The sequence below is a fragment of the Contarinia nasturtii genome, unplaced genomic scaffold, assembly GCF_009176525.2.
Source record: "Contarinia nasturtii isolate CC-2019 unplaced genomic scaffold, AAFC_CNas_1.1 Cnas_scaffold_66, whole genome shotgun sequence".
In the NCBI taxonomy this organism is placed as follows: Eukaryota; Metazoa; Arthropoda; class Insecta; order Diptera; family Cecidomyiidae; genus Contarinia; species Contarinia nasturtii.
The window spans coordinates 11,748-25,352 of NW_022197424.1; the positions used below are offsets into that span (position 1 = coordinate 11,748).

The following is a 13,605-nucleotide window of genomic DNA, read 5'->3' on the forward strand; positions in this document are numbered from 1 at the left end:
TTTTTTAACTATTTTTTTTTATTTGAATAACAAATTATTTGGATTGCAGCGTTTGAGTCAAAGCAAATCGAATGATAAAAAATATTTGCAATGATTACACACGTTCCGGTTGTTATTTCAATTGCACGGTGCACGTTTTCAGAAAGAATTAGATGTCTTGAAACAAAAAATTGGGTGAAAGAGTAAATAACTATTGAGCAGGTCCCACATATCCTTATGAGGACTCTGGTTTTTTATAGTTATTTGGAATTGTGAAAAATTGAAAATTACAGATCTATTAGCATAAATTTAAGGCAAATTTAAATTTTTATGTGAATTTAAATGGAAAAATTATGTTTTTTACATTAGGTCAATGATGATTATTTTAGAAAAATAAAGAATATGATTTATAATGGATATTTCAAAACATCGGGAATTTTGCGATTTTTTATTTTAAAAATTTGAAAGTTTTGACCTCCATTGCTGGTATCATGGGTTGAGGAGTATGAAGCAAAATGCGGTATTACGTGGCGCGACAAGGCACATCGAAGAAATTGACAAAAATCATTTAAAGTCCATTTTTATTCAGCATTTGTCCCAAGCGCTTGCTGTAAAAAAGATATAATCCAAATCAGTGTGAAAAAAAATATTTTTAAAAGACAACGTCGCTTACATGATTTGCTTCTCATGACACTCTGGATTGCAATATGTCATCATATTTATGATATTTCCGCATTCCAAACAAGCTGCTTTTCCGCTTTTTTCGTCCAATTCGTGTTGAAGATCGGCAATCTGGAGCTGTTGAATTTCCTTTTGTTGTTCGAGTATGTCGATTCGTTTCATCGCAGCATTCAATTTCTGATTTAGTTTAATAATCATTTCGAAACTTCTTGCATTGAAATTTGTTATATTTTGCATAGCATCATTCAAATGTTTCTTTGCTGATTGTTCGCTTGCAATTAACCAATCTACGTTTAGTTCATGGTCGTTTGCCACATTCAATGCCAAAGCCAACGGATTTGGACATACCGATGATGTTTTGACACGTTTCACCGGAGATGGTGTAAAATCATGTGCTGGTGCAAAAGCTTTTCGTCCCGCTAATTTGGAACTTTCACCAATTTTTTTGGGTGGTGTCGCCGTGTTGGATGGGCTTGGTGTCTCTGTATTAGATGGGCTTAGTGTCATCGTATTGGATATGCTTGTTGTCACCGCATTGGATATGGTTAGTGTCTTCGCATTGGACGTGCCTGATGTCGAGTTTGTGCGATCTGTGAGTGCCGATTTGTTCGACATCCTCTTGCGTTTCTTCAAATCATGTTGTATTTGTTCCTGATCCTCTTCGTCGGCAGAAACATTGTATTTTAGATTACGCGAACAATTTCGAGGATTTCGCTTGATGCTACCCGTACTGACATTGATGTCTTCACTTGTCACCACTTGGTTGTTGGTGTTTCCATTAATGTTTCTATTGTTCCGAATGTGGCTGTCGTTTTCGTCAGCATTCTGGTCATTCTTTTGTTCAAAAAATCTGTTCAACTTGGTGCGATCGATGATGTGCAAATAGTACGAAACCGGCTTATCAGTCCATGACACCGACTCGCGTAACGATGGCAACTTTTTCACATTCATTATGGCACCAATGTCACTTAGATTTCTGCAATAAAATTGAACTAGTTAGGCAAAGTGAAAACATTGAAGCGAATGAAATTTGAAAATACCTTTCATTCAATCGAAAATTGAGTTTGCAGAAGTTTTTCGATGAAAAAATTTTTGTGCCATCACTCAAGTCACCAAAACGTTCCTTTAGGTCATGATCAACTTTTGCACCGAATGCAAAATTATTCACGAACACAATAGTGGCGGTGGTAATTTTATCACGATGTTCATCGGCCAAAAAATCACCTTTGATTAACTGAAAATCGTTCAACTTTTTACCAAACCATCGCATCCAACGGCGAAAAGTAAAGTCCATTTCGACGGCATATTTTGATGGTACGTCGGCTCGTTCAATGCCTAAACATGATTTCAATGGGAGAGCGGCCGACATTTGAAGAACCACCTGACCCACACCGGAACCCAAGTCAATGAACACGTCTTCCGGCGATGCTTCAATTAGATCGATCATCTGGCATACAACTTCGAATGATGTTTCGCCATAGACTCCAGGCGAAAATGATTCATATTTGTTCAGTTTATTCGGCTCTGGAACGGCTGTATAATAGACCAATTGAAGTATGTAGCGCAACAAATCGCGAGAGGCGAAATCATTCAAACGTTTCGCAGTCAACTCTCTAACTCTCTTTTCCTAATAACATCAACAGAAATTAATTTAAAGTCAACAAAGTTTTCTCATCGAATATTTCATCAGAAAATGTGTGCGTTAACCCTCTACTGGGACCGTCTAGAGACGAAATTTTACATAATTATATTCAGTTTATTTTAAGTGGGACACACTCCACTTTAAAATAACCATTTTGGCTCAATCGAACAATGAAACAGTAGAGGATTAAGAGAGAATCAAATTTAACTTACAATATTAGCCATAGTGTCGATCGCTTTATTGTAAGAATCGCAAACGTGGCGCATACTATTGTAACATGTTGTGTCCACTTCATTCAGATCGATGGTTTTGAGTTCTGCCTCAATGTACGGAATATCTTTGCATACCTTGGGATGATCAGAAGAAAAACGTAAATAATGTAAATTAATCAACTTTCAACATGTAATGGAATGTAATTATTAATTAACCAAAGGTAATGGAAATCTATGCATACCCATCGGATTACGTCCAGAATTTCAACGCTATCATCGGGTCCAGTTTGGAGTGGCCAACTGTAATACATTGGCTCAACGTATGCCGGTGACTTGAGAATTAAACGGGGAGTAGCCGAAGTCAAAACCGGTTCCGTGAACATATACGAATCGTCACCTTCATCTTCCTCTACTTTAATTGGAGCTCTCGGCACCACTTCGACTTCGTGACTAACCAGATTTTTTCTGCTCGATTTCATTTCAGAAATTCTCCGTTTGTCAATCGATGGTTTATTCTCAATCCCATTTATCGCTAAATTGAAAATTTAGAAAATATTCTTCAATATTTATGGTTAGTATTGAAGGAAATGGCGTGAGTTTTATTGGAATGATTAAAAATTTATTTTGACAAAAATGGCCGCCATAAATTTTTTTTATATAAAAAATAAAATAATTTTTTTACTTACAATTTTCTTCACGATTTTTTTTGTAGCGTTTCTTTGTTTTTTTACCAGAAAAATAATTGATTTATTTCAGTGATAAAGAGAGAAAAGAAAATTGCGTATAGAGCAAGGAAAATCGTAGAAAATTCTGTAAAATGTGTTGTAGATGCGGAAAGGTCACCTCTGGTGATCTCGCTATACAAACTGATATGTTGGTGCTAAAACTGGATCGATCTATGTATGCGTGTAATTTTTGGAACACAAACTAAAACTGTGTCAATCGAAATGACTACTTTGTTTATGTGTGCAAGAGTCGCTTCATTTTAATGACATTTCGATCAAAGATTTACCCAAATCAGTACAACAACGTTTTTCCATTGTCACCATTCGGGATAATTTATATTTTTGGATAAATGTTTGATGAAAACGAATTATTTTTTGAAATAATTTGGTGGCACTTGTAATAAAATTAGCTAAAATCTACGGAAAAATCATGTGTTCAGTTTGTTCACCTTAATTTTGGCACTACAGTATATTAAGGTCGGTTCTAGTTTCGATTCACAATGTTTTTCGCGCAATAATTTGGCATGTGTCAACCGTGCAAACACTCAACTATTATTCAATGTTTGATAGACAACATCGAACTATGTGATTGAACTTCATCACTTTGTATGAGTGCTCGGCTCTCATCTGTGACCATTAACTTTCTAAATTAATTATTGCTATTGAATTTTGGGCCATTTTCATTTTCAAATTGCTGATAAATTCACGAAAAAGGTAAACTATTGTATATACAAACGATTGTGTTCGTGTTTGAAGCCATACATTTTTTATCTGAAGAAAAATAATTCCAATTGACAGCACGTGAACTGCGTCGCAATGAATGGTGAAAACAGGCTGCCACCCGACAAAAAGGGGTCCGAAAATGATGGACTTTTGCCCGGAATCGAAGTGAAATCGGAGCCAACTATCAAAGAAGAAGCAGAAGATGATATACTCATGGTATCGACACCAATACAAGCTGACGATAGACCATTCAATTCAATTGACGCCGATCAATTTGATGAAATATACGATTTCGATGGTCTTTGTCACTCGGCTGCCGGAGTTGAAAGAAGAAGCGACCAACGAAAAGTTGGAAAAGAGCGTTGATTGTGGTGCTGGTGGAGATCAAAAAAATGATGCGAAGAACGGATATCAGAATGTTGGAACACAAAGGGCAAATACATCAAGTCCCGGAGCTGCAACAAAGACAAAGGGGATACAACACAAATGTTCATTCTGTGACTATGCAACTCCGCGCAAAGGCGATTTGAAAAGACACATTTTCACGCATACCGGCGAAAAATCATTTCCACGCACCTTGTGTCCAAAACGATTCAATCAAAAATAACATTTTCAGAGGCACACGTTGATGAATTTCAGTTTAATTGTTCAAATTGTTTGGAAGGATTTGTCCAGAGCAATGAGAAACTGGAACATGAATCTGGGTGCAAAGTTCGTCGTTATGAATGTTTTATATGCAAGGAATACTCTACTCTGCGCAAGGAAAATTTGATAAGGCATATGCCAATTCACACCAATACTCGTCCATTTGCTACAGAAACTTTAGACAGCAAATTGATAAGGACATTCACAAAGAAAATTGTAAGCGACGCGGCTTCAAATGCCATTTGTGCAAGCAATCCAAAACCAATCGCATAAAGAGGCTTACGTACGCAAGCTGACTTTTCCGCATGGAACCGAAATTTTGGGAATAAACTGAAATTATGGTCTATGTATGGTTGCAGTAACTTGAATCAACGTGAAAACTTGTGAATATTATTTTCTTATCAAAATAAATAATCACACCAAGTTTAAAGAAATTTCAATCAAAAAAATAGCCTGTTCAAAGTTTCACATCATTACGGTACCACAAAGGCAAGTCTTTCATACAAAAATGAAATGTTTTGTGGATTTTTGTATGAAAAGTCTGTGAAAAATTGATTGCATCTTAAAACTAACATCAGATTCAGGTTTCTCGTGCCAAAAAACCCCCCACTACACATTCTTTCAGCGTTCAAATTGAAATAATAAATTATTTTAAGGCATTTTTCTCATAAGTGCCTCTTCAGAGTCTAAGTTTTACACCGGTCAATCAATGTCGTTGAAAATTTGACCAGATCTATTCCTCGTAGTGCCCAATCATTCGGTAAAGTCAGATTTTGAATTTCATGTCTGAGCACGAAACCATCGTGTCACCAAAATGGTTGAGAAATTATCAAAAAATGTATGGATGTGGGTACTCCATTCGGACCAAAAAAAATTACACCGGTCAACAGATATTGCTCAAAAACTAATCAGCACGTCTCCTAGTGGTCCCAAATCATCCTGAAAAGTCAGATTTTGAATTGAGTTTTTGGAAGAAGATTTATCGAGTTAACAAATTTTGGCAACACGCCACAGGACACAGGACACAGGACACATCACACACAGCGACGCACATTAATATGCCCCAAAATCATCTCCAATCGTGTTTTCTACATTAAATATGCATAGAAAACATGTTTTGGGATAACTTTAATTTTTTGGCCTAATACAATACCTTCCCTACACTAGGTGTGCGGAAAAGTAAAATCAGACTTGAAATATCACATGAGTGTTCTTCATACTGGGGAGAAACCATTCCAATGTGAAATGTGTTTGAAATGCTTTGCACAAAAAGCCAACTGCAACCGCCATAAAAAGATCCACAAGTAATTTTCAATTTAGAGAAACCTGCTCATTGCAGCAAAATGCTTATTAAAATTGAAGAAAAAATAGCTGCTTTTGAGTAGACATTGTTCGAATACAAATGTTTATTTTGATTAATAAAATAAAATCAAACAAAAATTGTTTTTTCTTTATTTATACCGAAAAGTTTAATTGATTCTGTTCCACATTTTCATTCTGAATTCTACATGGACTTTCTTTGGATGATATATTGCTATGTTTTTGTCATCTATTAAATTTCTGCCTCTTTCGAAACAACTGTTCGAATTGTGCCGCCAGAAATATTCGGGTTACGTAAAACCTGAATGACATTTCGAACAATGACAGTTCTCGTAATAGGTATATGGTAGTGATGCCAACAATAGATCCACTCTCATTTGATCAGTAAGACACGTTCAACGTCGCATTAATCAACAATTCTAAAATAAATTGGGGTTCCATATTTCTAATCTCATTGAAAGCCACGGAATCGTGAAAATAGAACGTTCTCACAAAACATATTCGATTTAAAAAAAGCAGCACCTAATAACAGGATCATTTTTTGTGATTATTTTGAGGAGGTATGTATACCATTGAGATACCATACACTTTCCACCATTTTATTTACACGAATATTTCTCTTGCTAAATGTACTTTGGGACAAACGGTCGTAAAAAAAGTTTTGTATCTTTTTTTTGGGAATTTTGAAAGAAAGAGTGAGAATAATACAAAAGTTCTGATTTCACCATTGGTGTCAATTGGTGACCTCAAAAATTTGTTCAACAAGGCAATCGTTTGATTAGTTGTTAGTTTAGTGAATTATTTGCCTTCATTATGATTCAACAGTTTACTTTATATTTTATTTCGTAGCCAAGCACAAAGCCATCAAGAAAAAAGCCAACAGTCAAAATGAATAGATACTCACTAAGAAAACGGAAGCGGGTCGCATATGGTGGTGCTGACCAGAAGAAGAATGCAAAGCAACCAAAACCATCACCAATCGTCGAACAAAATACATCCACAACGAGCCTCACGGACGTAAATAATGATTGCCTTGAGCGCATATTCCTGCACTTAAGCGTGGAAGACCTCTTAAGCCTTGCTCATTCGAACAAGCGATTGAAGGAAGCGGCTGAATTGGCATTTGATCGCAATTTTGGCGGAAAAAAATCGAAGGTATTCGTCGACTCATCCTGCTTCCGAATTGAATTAATTGGAAAATCACCACGACGAATCGAATTACGTAATCCATATCGACTATTGCGAAGTTTTGGTCATCTCATCGCAAAACTGGTCATACATACGCGAAAGGTGGTTCCGTATGTCAATCAATATTGCTGTGAATCAGCAACTGAAGTTACATTTTTCAAAATGTCCAAAGACGACTTCACCGGTATGCAGAAGCCATTTGTGAACGTCGAAATGGTTTGCATCATTTTTTGCATTTTGAACAGCAAAACGATGCAGTTAAACACCCGTTTCCCGAAGATGCGTACTCTGAAACTTATTCGAGTCGAAGCACAGGCCAAGTGTATCAAAGCAAATTTCGCTTACTTGGAGCACTTGGAAATCAAAGGTGCGCTACCAACTTCGAGAACTCAAGACACGGTTAATATGCTTCGATTGAATCCACAGTTGCAGCAATTAGTATTGGACACCAATTACACCACAACATTTCTCCGGGCTGCAAGTCAAGACCTCCAAATGCTTGAGCATCTTGACATTCGTATTTGTCGCAAAGATTTCAGCGATTATGGTGACGATGTTGCCAATTTTGCACAATTGAAAGTGCTGAAAATCGACTATGAAGGCAGATCGCCAACTAAGGTCCCAATGTTTTCCAGCTGCTTGAAAGAATTTGAATGGACATTTTTTGGCACTCAAATGGATAAAGCTTTCATCGATTTTCTAAAGGAGCACCCGTCCATTGTTAAACTGAAGGTGATCTGTTGGTACCCAGGGATACCGAAATTGAATGAGGAAAGTGTCAAGAAGATTATGGAGGCGGTGCCGTTGGTGGAAGAGATTACATTTCAAAAATTGGAACTATCAATTGCGAGCGCGACTCAATTGATGAACGATTGCAAATCCTTGAAGAAGATGTACTTCGCAATGGATGCCGAAGCCAATTTTAATGAGCTGAAGACGAATCTGAGCGATGGATGGCAAGCGTTCAGTGAAAATCCAGATGAATTCTATTGGTACAACGTAACAGCTGTCAAAATGAGCAATTGATATCAACAATCAATCAAATCCGGTTTTTTCAATTATGACATGGCATAGAAATACTGCCGAAAATACTACTTCATACCATTACTTATTACGTTATTTCTATTTAAATATCATTTTTCAATCGTCAATTTTAATAGATCCATATAAAACTAAAGTCAAAGAGTCAAAATAAACCATAAATTCAACCCTTACCGAGCTCATGTTTTCTAAATCATGTTAATTGAAATCAAATCTTTAAAGGAAATGAAATAAAACGACAAGAGATCATTTGACCTATTGAGACATTTATTGTTTATTGTTTTCTATAATAATTGAAGAGCTTTTTTATCAAAAATGATGGTTTGAAAAAGAAAAATTTGAGTTCGTAACAATCAAAGTAACGGAATCTCTTATTGTGGAAATGGAATTAAGCAAATTGGAGAAGATTTATTGAATTTATTTCAGTTTCTAATTAATGCTTTGTTTTGTTTTTCTTAGTAAATTATCGGCAATGAATGTGGTTAAATTCCATTTGCAACAAAGAGTTGTAGTTCATTTAAATGTGTTTGGAATGAATGCGTCTTTTGTGCCTTTGGAGGTTTGATTTTGTGGCAAATGTTTTTCGGCATAATTCACATGATGGATATTCGCCGGTGTGCTTGTACATGTGATCCACCAAGAAACTTACGAAACCTCAAAAACATGTTTTCTGGGAGTTTCTGAGGTCAGAGAACCCGAATCAGGCCGTTTTGAGCATGGTTGGTGTGGGTCTGTTCCACGTCGTACGTCGAAGATTGCTGTTTTGATTGAATTTCTTGAAACATTCTTTGCATTCCCATGGCTGCACGCCATTGTGCACACGCATGTGCACTGTCAAACTTGTTTTTTGTGATCCAAATGAATCTTCGCAGATGTGGCATTCGTAACGCTTTATTTTGCAATTCTTTTCTCCTTCTTCTCGTCTTTTGCGTCGAATCCTTTCAGACAGCCACGACAATGAAATAAAAATTCCGCGACATGAACTTTCATATGGCTTTGAAGATGCCGTTTTATCTGGAATCGTTTGTCACAGTGATTGCATCCATATGGCCGGTGTGCTTCCGTAAATGAACGGTCAAGTTTGATTTGCATTTGGCGACATAACCACAAGTTTCACACTTGTGTTGTTTGGATGTATTCTGTGGTACAGAAACATGGTCTCGTCGTTTTTTGTTCTTCAATCCTTTCGTTGGCTTTGAAGCCGAATCAATTGGGAAATCTTTGTCGCTCGGTGCTTTGTCGCAGCTTCCTGAACGTTGTTCATTCGCTGTACCTTCTTTCGCCATCGATTGGATTCCAACCTTCGTATCAATTTCTTCTTTCACCAAATCCAAACACGAGAAATCGTAGACTTCGTTATGATCTTCAGGCACCATCGAATCAATGTGTCGAGATGAAGATGAAATCACGAGTCCAATGCCATCATCTGGTTCCTCTTTGATTTCAAGCTTTGGCTTCACGTCGACTTGGTCACCACACTGACCGCTACTGCTTTCGGTCGATTCCATTTCACAATTTTTCTGCTTGACAATCGATGTGGTGTTACTATTTCCATTCACCGAATTGAGGAAAACTTCTGCAAATTCACAAAGAAAATTGTGAAGAAAAAGTGTAAAATTAATCATGCTCAATTTTCATATAAATATGTGGCGGTAAATTGTCAATTGAGAAAAAATTAGTGTGAAAAATTACATCAACACGAAAAATGATGATGCATAAAACAAAATAAATTTTTAAAAAGGACTTACAACTGTTTTCACGATATTTTGTGCGGAGTTTTGTGTTTTTAATGAGAACACATATCGATTTACTTGAAATTGTGACAGGAAATGGAGAAAATTTTATTAAATTTGTTCCAAAAACAAGATGGCTGTCGCTCTTGCGATACCTCTCTCTACCAAAGCAAATAATAAAAGAAATATACTGAACGTCCCCAATGAGATGGTTGCGCAAAAATCTGATCTATCTATGTATGCGTACGATTTGAACAGCATAAAACAAGGCCGAGTTCACTGGAATGGTGTGACTGCGACTATATAAACTGCATCTGTGTGCGCCGCATGTGAGTCAATGTGTTTCAGCTCAATGACATTTCGATCAAAGTTTGCCCAAAGCAGCGAACTACATTAACAGCGTCGTTCCTTTTATTGGTTTAGGTGTCGTAATTCTAGGCAATAACATTGTTTGAAAAAAAGATTTAAAAAACGCATAATTTGATGAAAAGAAATCATTTCGGTAACTATTGGGACGTACTTATGTACAAATTAGAGAAATTTACAGAGAAAACTCATTGAAAAACTCTCGGTTCTACTTTCAATTCAGAATGTTGTTCCAGCAACGATTTGTCATGTGTCATAGCAGCGACCTCACTGTACCATTTTTCAATAAGTTTGACAAGCACCGTCAGACTGTGTGATTGTGTGCGTTCATTGTGCTATTTCGTCATATTGCATCAGCATGCAGGCCAGTAACATAGCAATTTATTATTATTTTTCCTTTGTTCACCGCCATTTTTTACTGTATTTAACACATTCATTCGCATTACAAAAAGCAGCAGCAAATAAAAATATAATTTTATTGTGAATATTTTGAAAAGGTATGTACACCACCATTTTATTGCGCAAATATGTTTCTGGCCAAAAACGTGCTCTGGTTTTAGATCGAAATTTGTACATGTATAATAGCTTTGTGTGTAAATTCTGATGATTTTTTTTTGCCAAAGTATCTGCAATCAAGTTGACTTCATATTGTTTACGAAATTATTTGATGCTCGTTCATTATTACGATTTTAATGTGTATTTCGTTTACAGACAGTCAAGCTCAGAGTCATCAAAAGGTAACCCGTCCCAGTCGAAATGAATAGATACTCATTAAGAAAACGGAAGCAAGTCTCGTATCGTGACCAGAATCCCAAGCGCCCAAAACCATCAGCACAAAAAGCTTCCAAAATGAAACTAACGAACGTGAACAATGACTGTCTTGAGCGCATATTCCTGCACTTAAGCGTCCAAGACCTTTTGAACATTGCCCATTCGAACAAGCGATTGAAGGCAGCGGCTGATTTGGCATTCGGTCGGAATTTTGGCGGTAAGAAATCAAAAGTGGTCATTAATTCACGCTGCTTCCAAATTGAATCGAACGGAAACTCCGCTCAATCAATCGAATTACGTAATCCATATCGACTATTGCGAAGCTTCGGTCACCTTATCTCAAACCTGGTCATACATACGCGAAAGGTGGTTCCGTATGTCAATCAATATTGCTGCGAATCAGCAACTGAAGTCACATTTTTCGAAATGTCCAAAGACGACTTCATGCAGAAGCCATTTATGAACGTCGAAATGGTTTGCATCAATTTTTGCAATTTGAAAGGGAAATCGATGCAATTGCACCACTGCTTTCCAAAGATGCATACTTTGAAGCTTATTCATGTTGAATCTCAGCCCAAGTGTATCGAAACACACTATCCCCACTTGGTGCATTTGGAAATCGAAGGACCGATACCAACTCCCACAATAAAATCCACCATCAATATATTATCATTGAATCCGCAGTTGCGCCGCTTGACCTTGGACACTAATTACACGACCGAATTTCTTCGCACCGCAAGTCAACGCCTTCGGTCACTCGAACATTTGGACATTCGATGTTGGCCCAAGGACTTGTCAGATTTTGGTGAAGATGTTGCCAATTTTGCGGGTCTCAAAGTGCTGAAAATTACCAGTTTTGACATTTTGAAGATCAAGATTCCAATTGTATCTAGTTGCTTGCAAGAATTTTCACTTTCTTTCCGTTTTAGCATCCATTACAATAATAAAAATATCATCGATTTCCTCAATCAGCACTCTTCCATCATCAAACTGAGCCTGGCGAGCGAATTCTGGTTGGCCAGCCCGATAGATGAGGAATTTGTGAAGCGAATTATGAAAGCAGTGCCGTTGGTGGAAGAGATTGAATTTCATGATGTGAAAATAACAGCTGATGGTGTCATTCAATTGGTGAAAGATTACAAATTGTTGAAAAAACTGCGCTTCGTAATGCGTTGTAGTTTCGATTGGGGCTCTTTGAAGGCAAATCTGGGCATTGGATGGGAAGTCACCGAAAAAGTGAAAGGTTGGAATTGGTATATCATAACAGCTATAAAATTGAGCAATTAATATCAGACACCAACAATCATCAGTTGTGCATTTTCCAATTGTTAAATGACATAAAAAAAAACTACTGAACATTGAAACTGATGCCATTATTCATAATTAATTACGTTAAATATCAATGCCGGTATCAATTTAAATAAATCAATATTAAACTAAAGTCAGCTCAGCACATCAAATAAATTGATGGTTTGCCATTGATGTTCACTCAATCAAATGTCTTAATAAAATGAAATAAAACAACATAAAATCCGTTAAACAATTGAAATATTTGTCGTAATTAAACAGCGTTTTTAGAAGACATTGACAGTAGGGAAAAGAAAATTCGGAACTGAATTTTAGGAATATCAACATTGTATCAATTGTGTTCAACACCAATTGCCGCGCTAATCCATTGGATAATTTCATATTTACAGCTTGCACACATGAGTCTATCTATGCTCTACTCATCTTCTCTAAAGGCTCTATTTCCTAGACGATTGTGTCCCATTGTAATCAGTCCGATCATGATCGTGAACGATTTTCAATGATTGGTGGCCTGTTGAAATCGGACACGAAAGAACTCAGGCAAGTAATACATTGCAAGCAACAATGTAACATTGCTTAATTTTCATTATTATGAGTGAGAGTAAAAAAAGAGAGGATCTTTCGTTATTTAATACAAACTCTTCTTGTTTTCCTATCGTAAAAAGTAAATGGAAACAGCAAAAAACTGAAAACAATAAATGTAAGCAACAAAAGGTTCCACCGACAAAGCAAACCAATGATGAAAGAATGTTCTTCACTTTGTTCTTATTTTCTTCTATTGAAAGATTTTTCTTTCTCGCGCGATAAGTTTACTCAAAAACCTCATTTATCGCCCGGTTCTTAAAAATCCACATACCTGCAATAAATCAAAATCAATATTACCATGAAGAAAAAACCTGTCAATATCCGTGCCGAATTGATATAGGTTTTTCGTTTTTTTGTTCGCTTTGGTGGTTTTTGAGTGCAGAGAGACAAAGCGGAGAATCGAATAATTGACTTCGACTGCAATTGATTGAAAGCAGAGAGAAGAGAAAGAGAAGAATGAAAGAGGTGCACAAAACCATTGTTTAAATTGTAAATGTCTCGATTCATTCACGACCATATCGAACGGACGTTATTGGCAATTGCCTTTTAAAAGCTATAAAATTTTAAACCATAAACAGAATGCTATAAAAATACAAATACGCAGGAATTTGCTGTACGGAGTCAATATCTCCACACATTCGTTTAAATAGGATATATCGAACGCAACGGAGTGCGACAACCGACAA

General features: G+C 36.6%; 4 protein-coding genes across 5 annotated transcripts; 2 read left to right on the forward strand and 2 right to left on the reverse strand.

Annotated features, from left to right (window-relative positions):
• Positions 1–46: 46 nt before the first annotated feature.
• On the reverse strand, positions 47–3,347 carry LOC116336770 (histone-lysine N-methyltransferase, H3 lysine-79 specific-like). 2 transcript variants are annotated; one of them, XM_031761001.1, is made up of 6 exons: positions 3,201–3,347; positions 2,757–3,046; positions 2,515–2,649; positions 1,701–2,287; positions 653–1,636; positions 47–587 (listed from the first exon to the last, which is right to left on the reverse strand). In XM_031761001.1, the coding sequence occupies exons 2-6, from the start codon at positions 2,991–2,993 to the stop codon at positions 548–550; spliced, it is 1,983 nt and encodes a 660-aa protein (XP_031616861.1). In that variant the 5' UTR covers positions 2,994–3,046; positions 3,201–3,347; the 3' UTR covers positions 47–547. The 2 variants fall into 2 exon arrangements, with proteins under 2 accessions (XP_031616861.1, XP_031616788.1); XM_031760928.1 differs by having other exon boundaries at positions 2,757–3,071.
• A 2,968-nt stretch (positions 3,348–6,315) lies between these two features.
• On the forward strand, positions 6,316–8,293 carry LOC116337246. Its single transcript, XM_031761695.1, has 2 exons — positions 6,316–6,487; positions 6,777–8,293. Exon 2 carries the CDS (start codon positions 6,816–6,818, stop codon positions 8,139–8,141), a length of 1,326 nt encoding a protein of 441 aa, XP_031617555.1. The 5' UTR covers positions 6,316–6,487; positions 6,777–6,815; the 3' UTR covers positions 8,142–8,293.
• A 329-nt stretch (positions 8,294–8,622) lies between these two features.
• On the reverse strand, positions 8,623–10,011 carry LOC116337327. The gene is made up of 2 exons (XM_031761802.1): positions 9,905–10,011; positions 8,623–9,732 (listed from the first exon to the last, which is right to left on the reverse strand). Exon 2 carries the CDS (start codon positions 9,662–9,664, stop codon positions 9,167–9,169), a length of 498 nt encoding a protein of 165 aa, XP_031617662.1. The 5' UTR covers positions 9,665–9,732; positions 9,905–10,011; the 3' UTR covers positions 8,623–9,166.
• A 603-nt stretch (positions 10,012–10,614) lies between these two features.
• On the forward strand, positions 10,615–12,472 carry LOC116336964. Its single transcript, XM_031761252.1, has 2 exons — positions 10,615–10,752; positions 10,967–12,472. Exon 2 carries the CDS (start codon positions 11,012–11,014, stop codon positions 12,311–12,313), a length of 1,302 nt encoding a protein of 433 aa, XP_031617112.1. The 5' UTR covers positions 10,615–10,752; positions 10,967–11,011; the 3' UTR covers positions 12,314–12,472.
• The last annotated feature ends 1,133 nt before the right edge of the window (positions 12,473–13,605 follow it).

Coding starts and splice junctions, on each gene's coding strand:
- LOC116336770 (XM_031761001.1), bottom strand. CDS start 2,993: ATGAAATCGAGCAGAAAAAATCTGGTTAGTCACGAAGTCGAAGTGGTG. Junction 2,288..2,514: donor TCGACACTATGGCTAATATT/GTAAGTTAAATT, acceptor TGATGTTATTAG/GAAAAGAGAGTTAGAGAGTT. Junction 1,637..1,700: donor AATTTTCGATTGAATGAAAG/GTATTTTCAAAT, acceptor ATTTTATTGCAG/AAATCTAAGTGACATTGGTG.
- LOC116337246 (XM_031761695.1), top strand. CDS start 6,816: ATGAATAGATACTCACTAAGAAAACGGAAGCGGGTCGCATATGGTGGT.
- LOC116337327 (XM_031761802.1), bottom strand. CDS start 9,664: ATGGAATCGACCGAAAGCAGTAGCGGTCAGTGTGGTGACCAAGTCGAC.
- LOC116336964 (XM_031761252.1), top strand. CDS start 11,012: ATGAATAGATACTCATTAAGAAAACGGAAGCAAGTCTCGTATCGTGAC.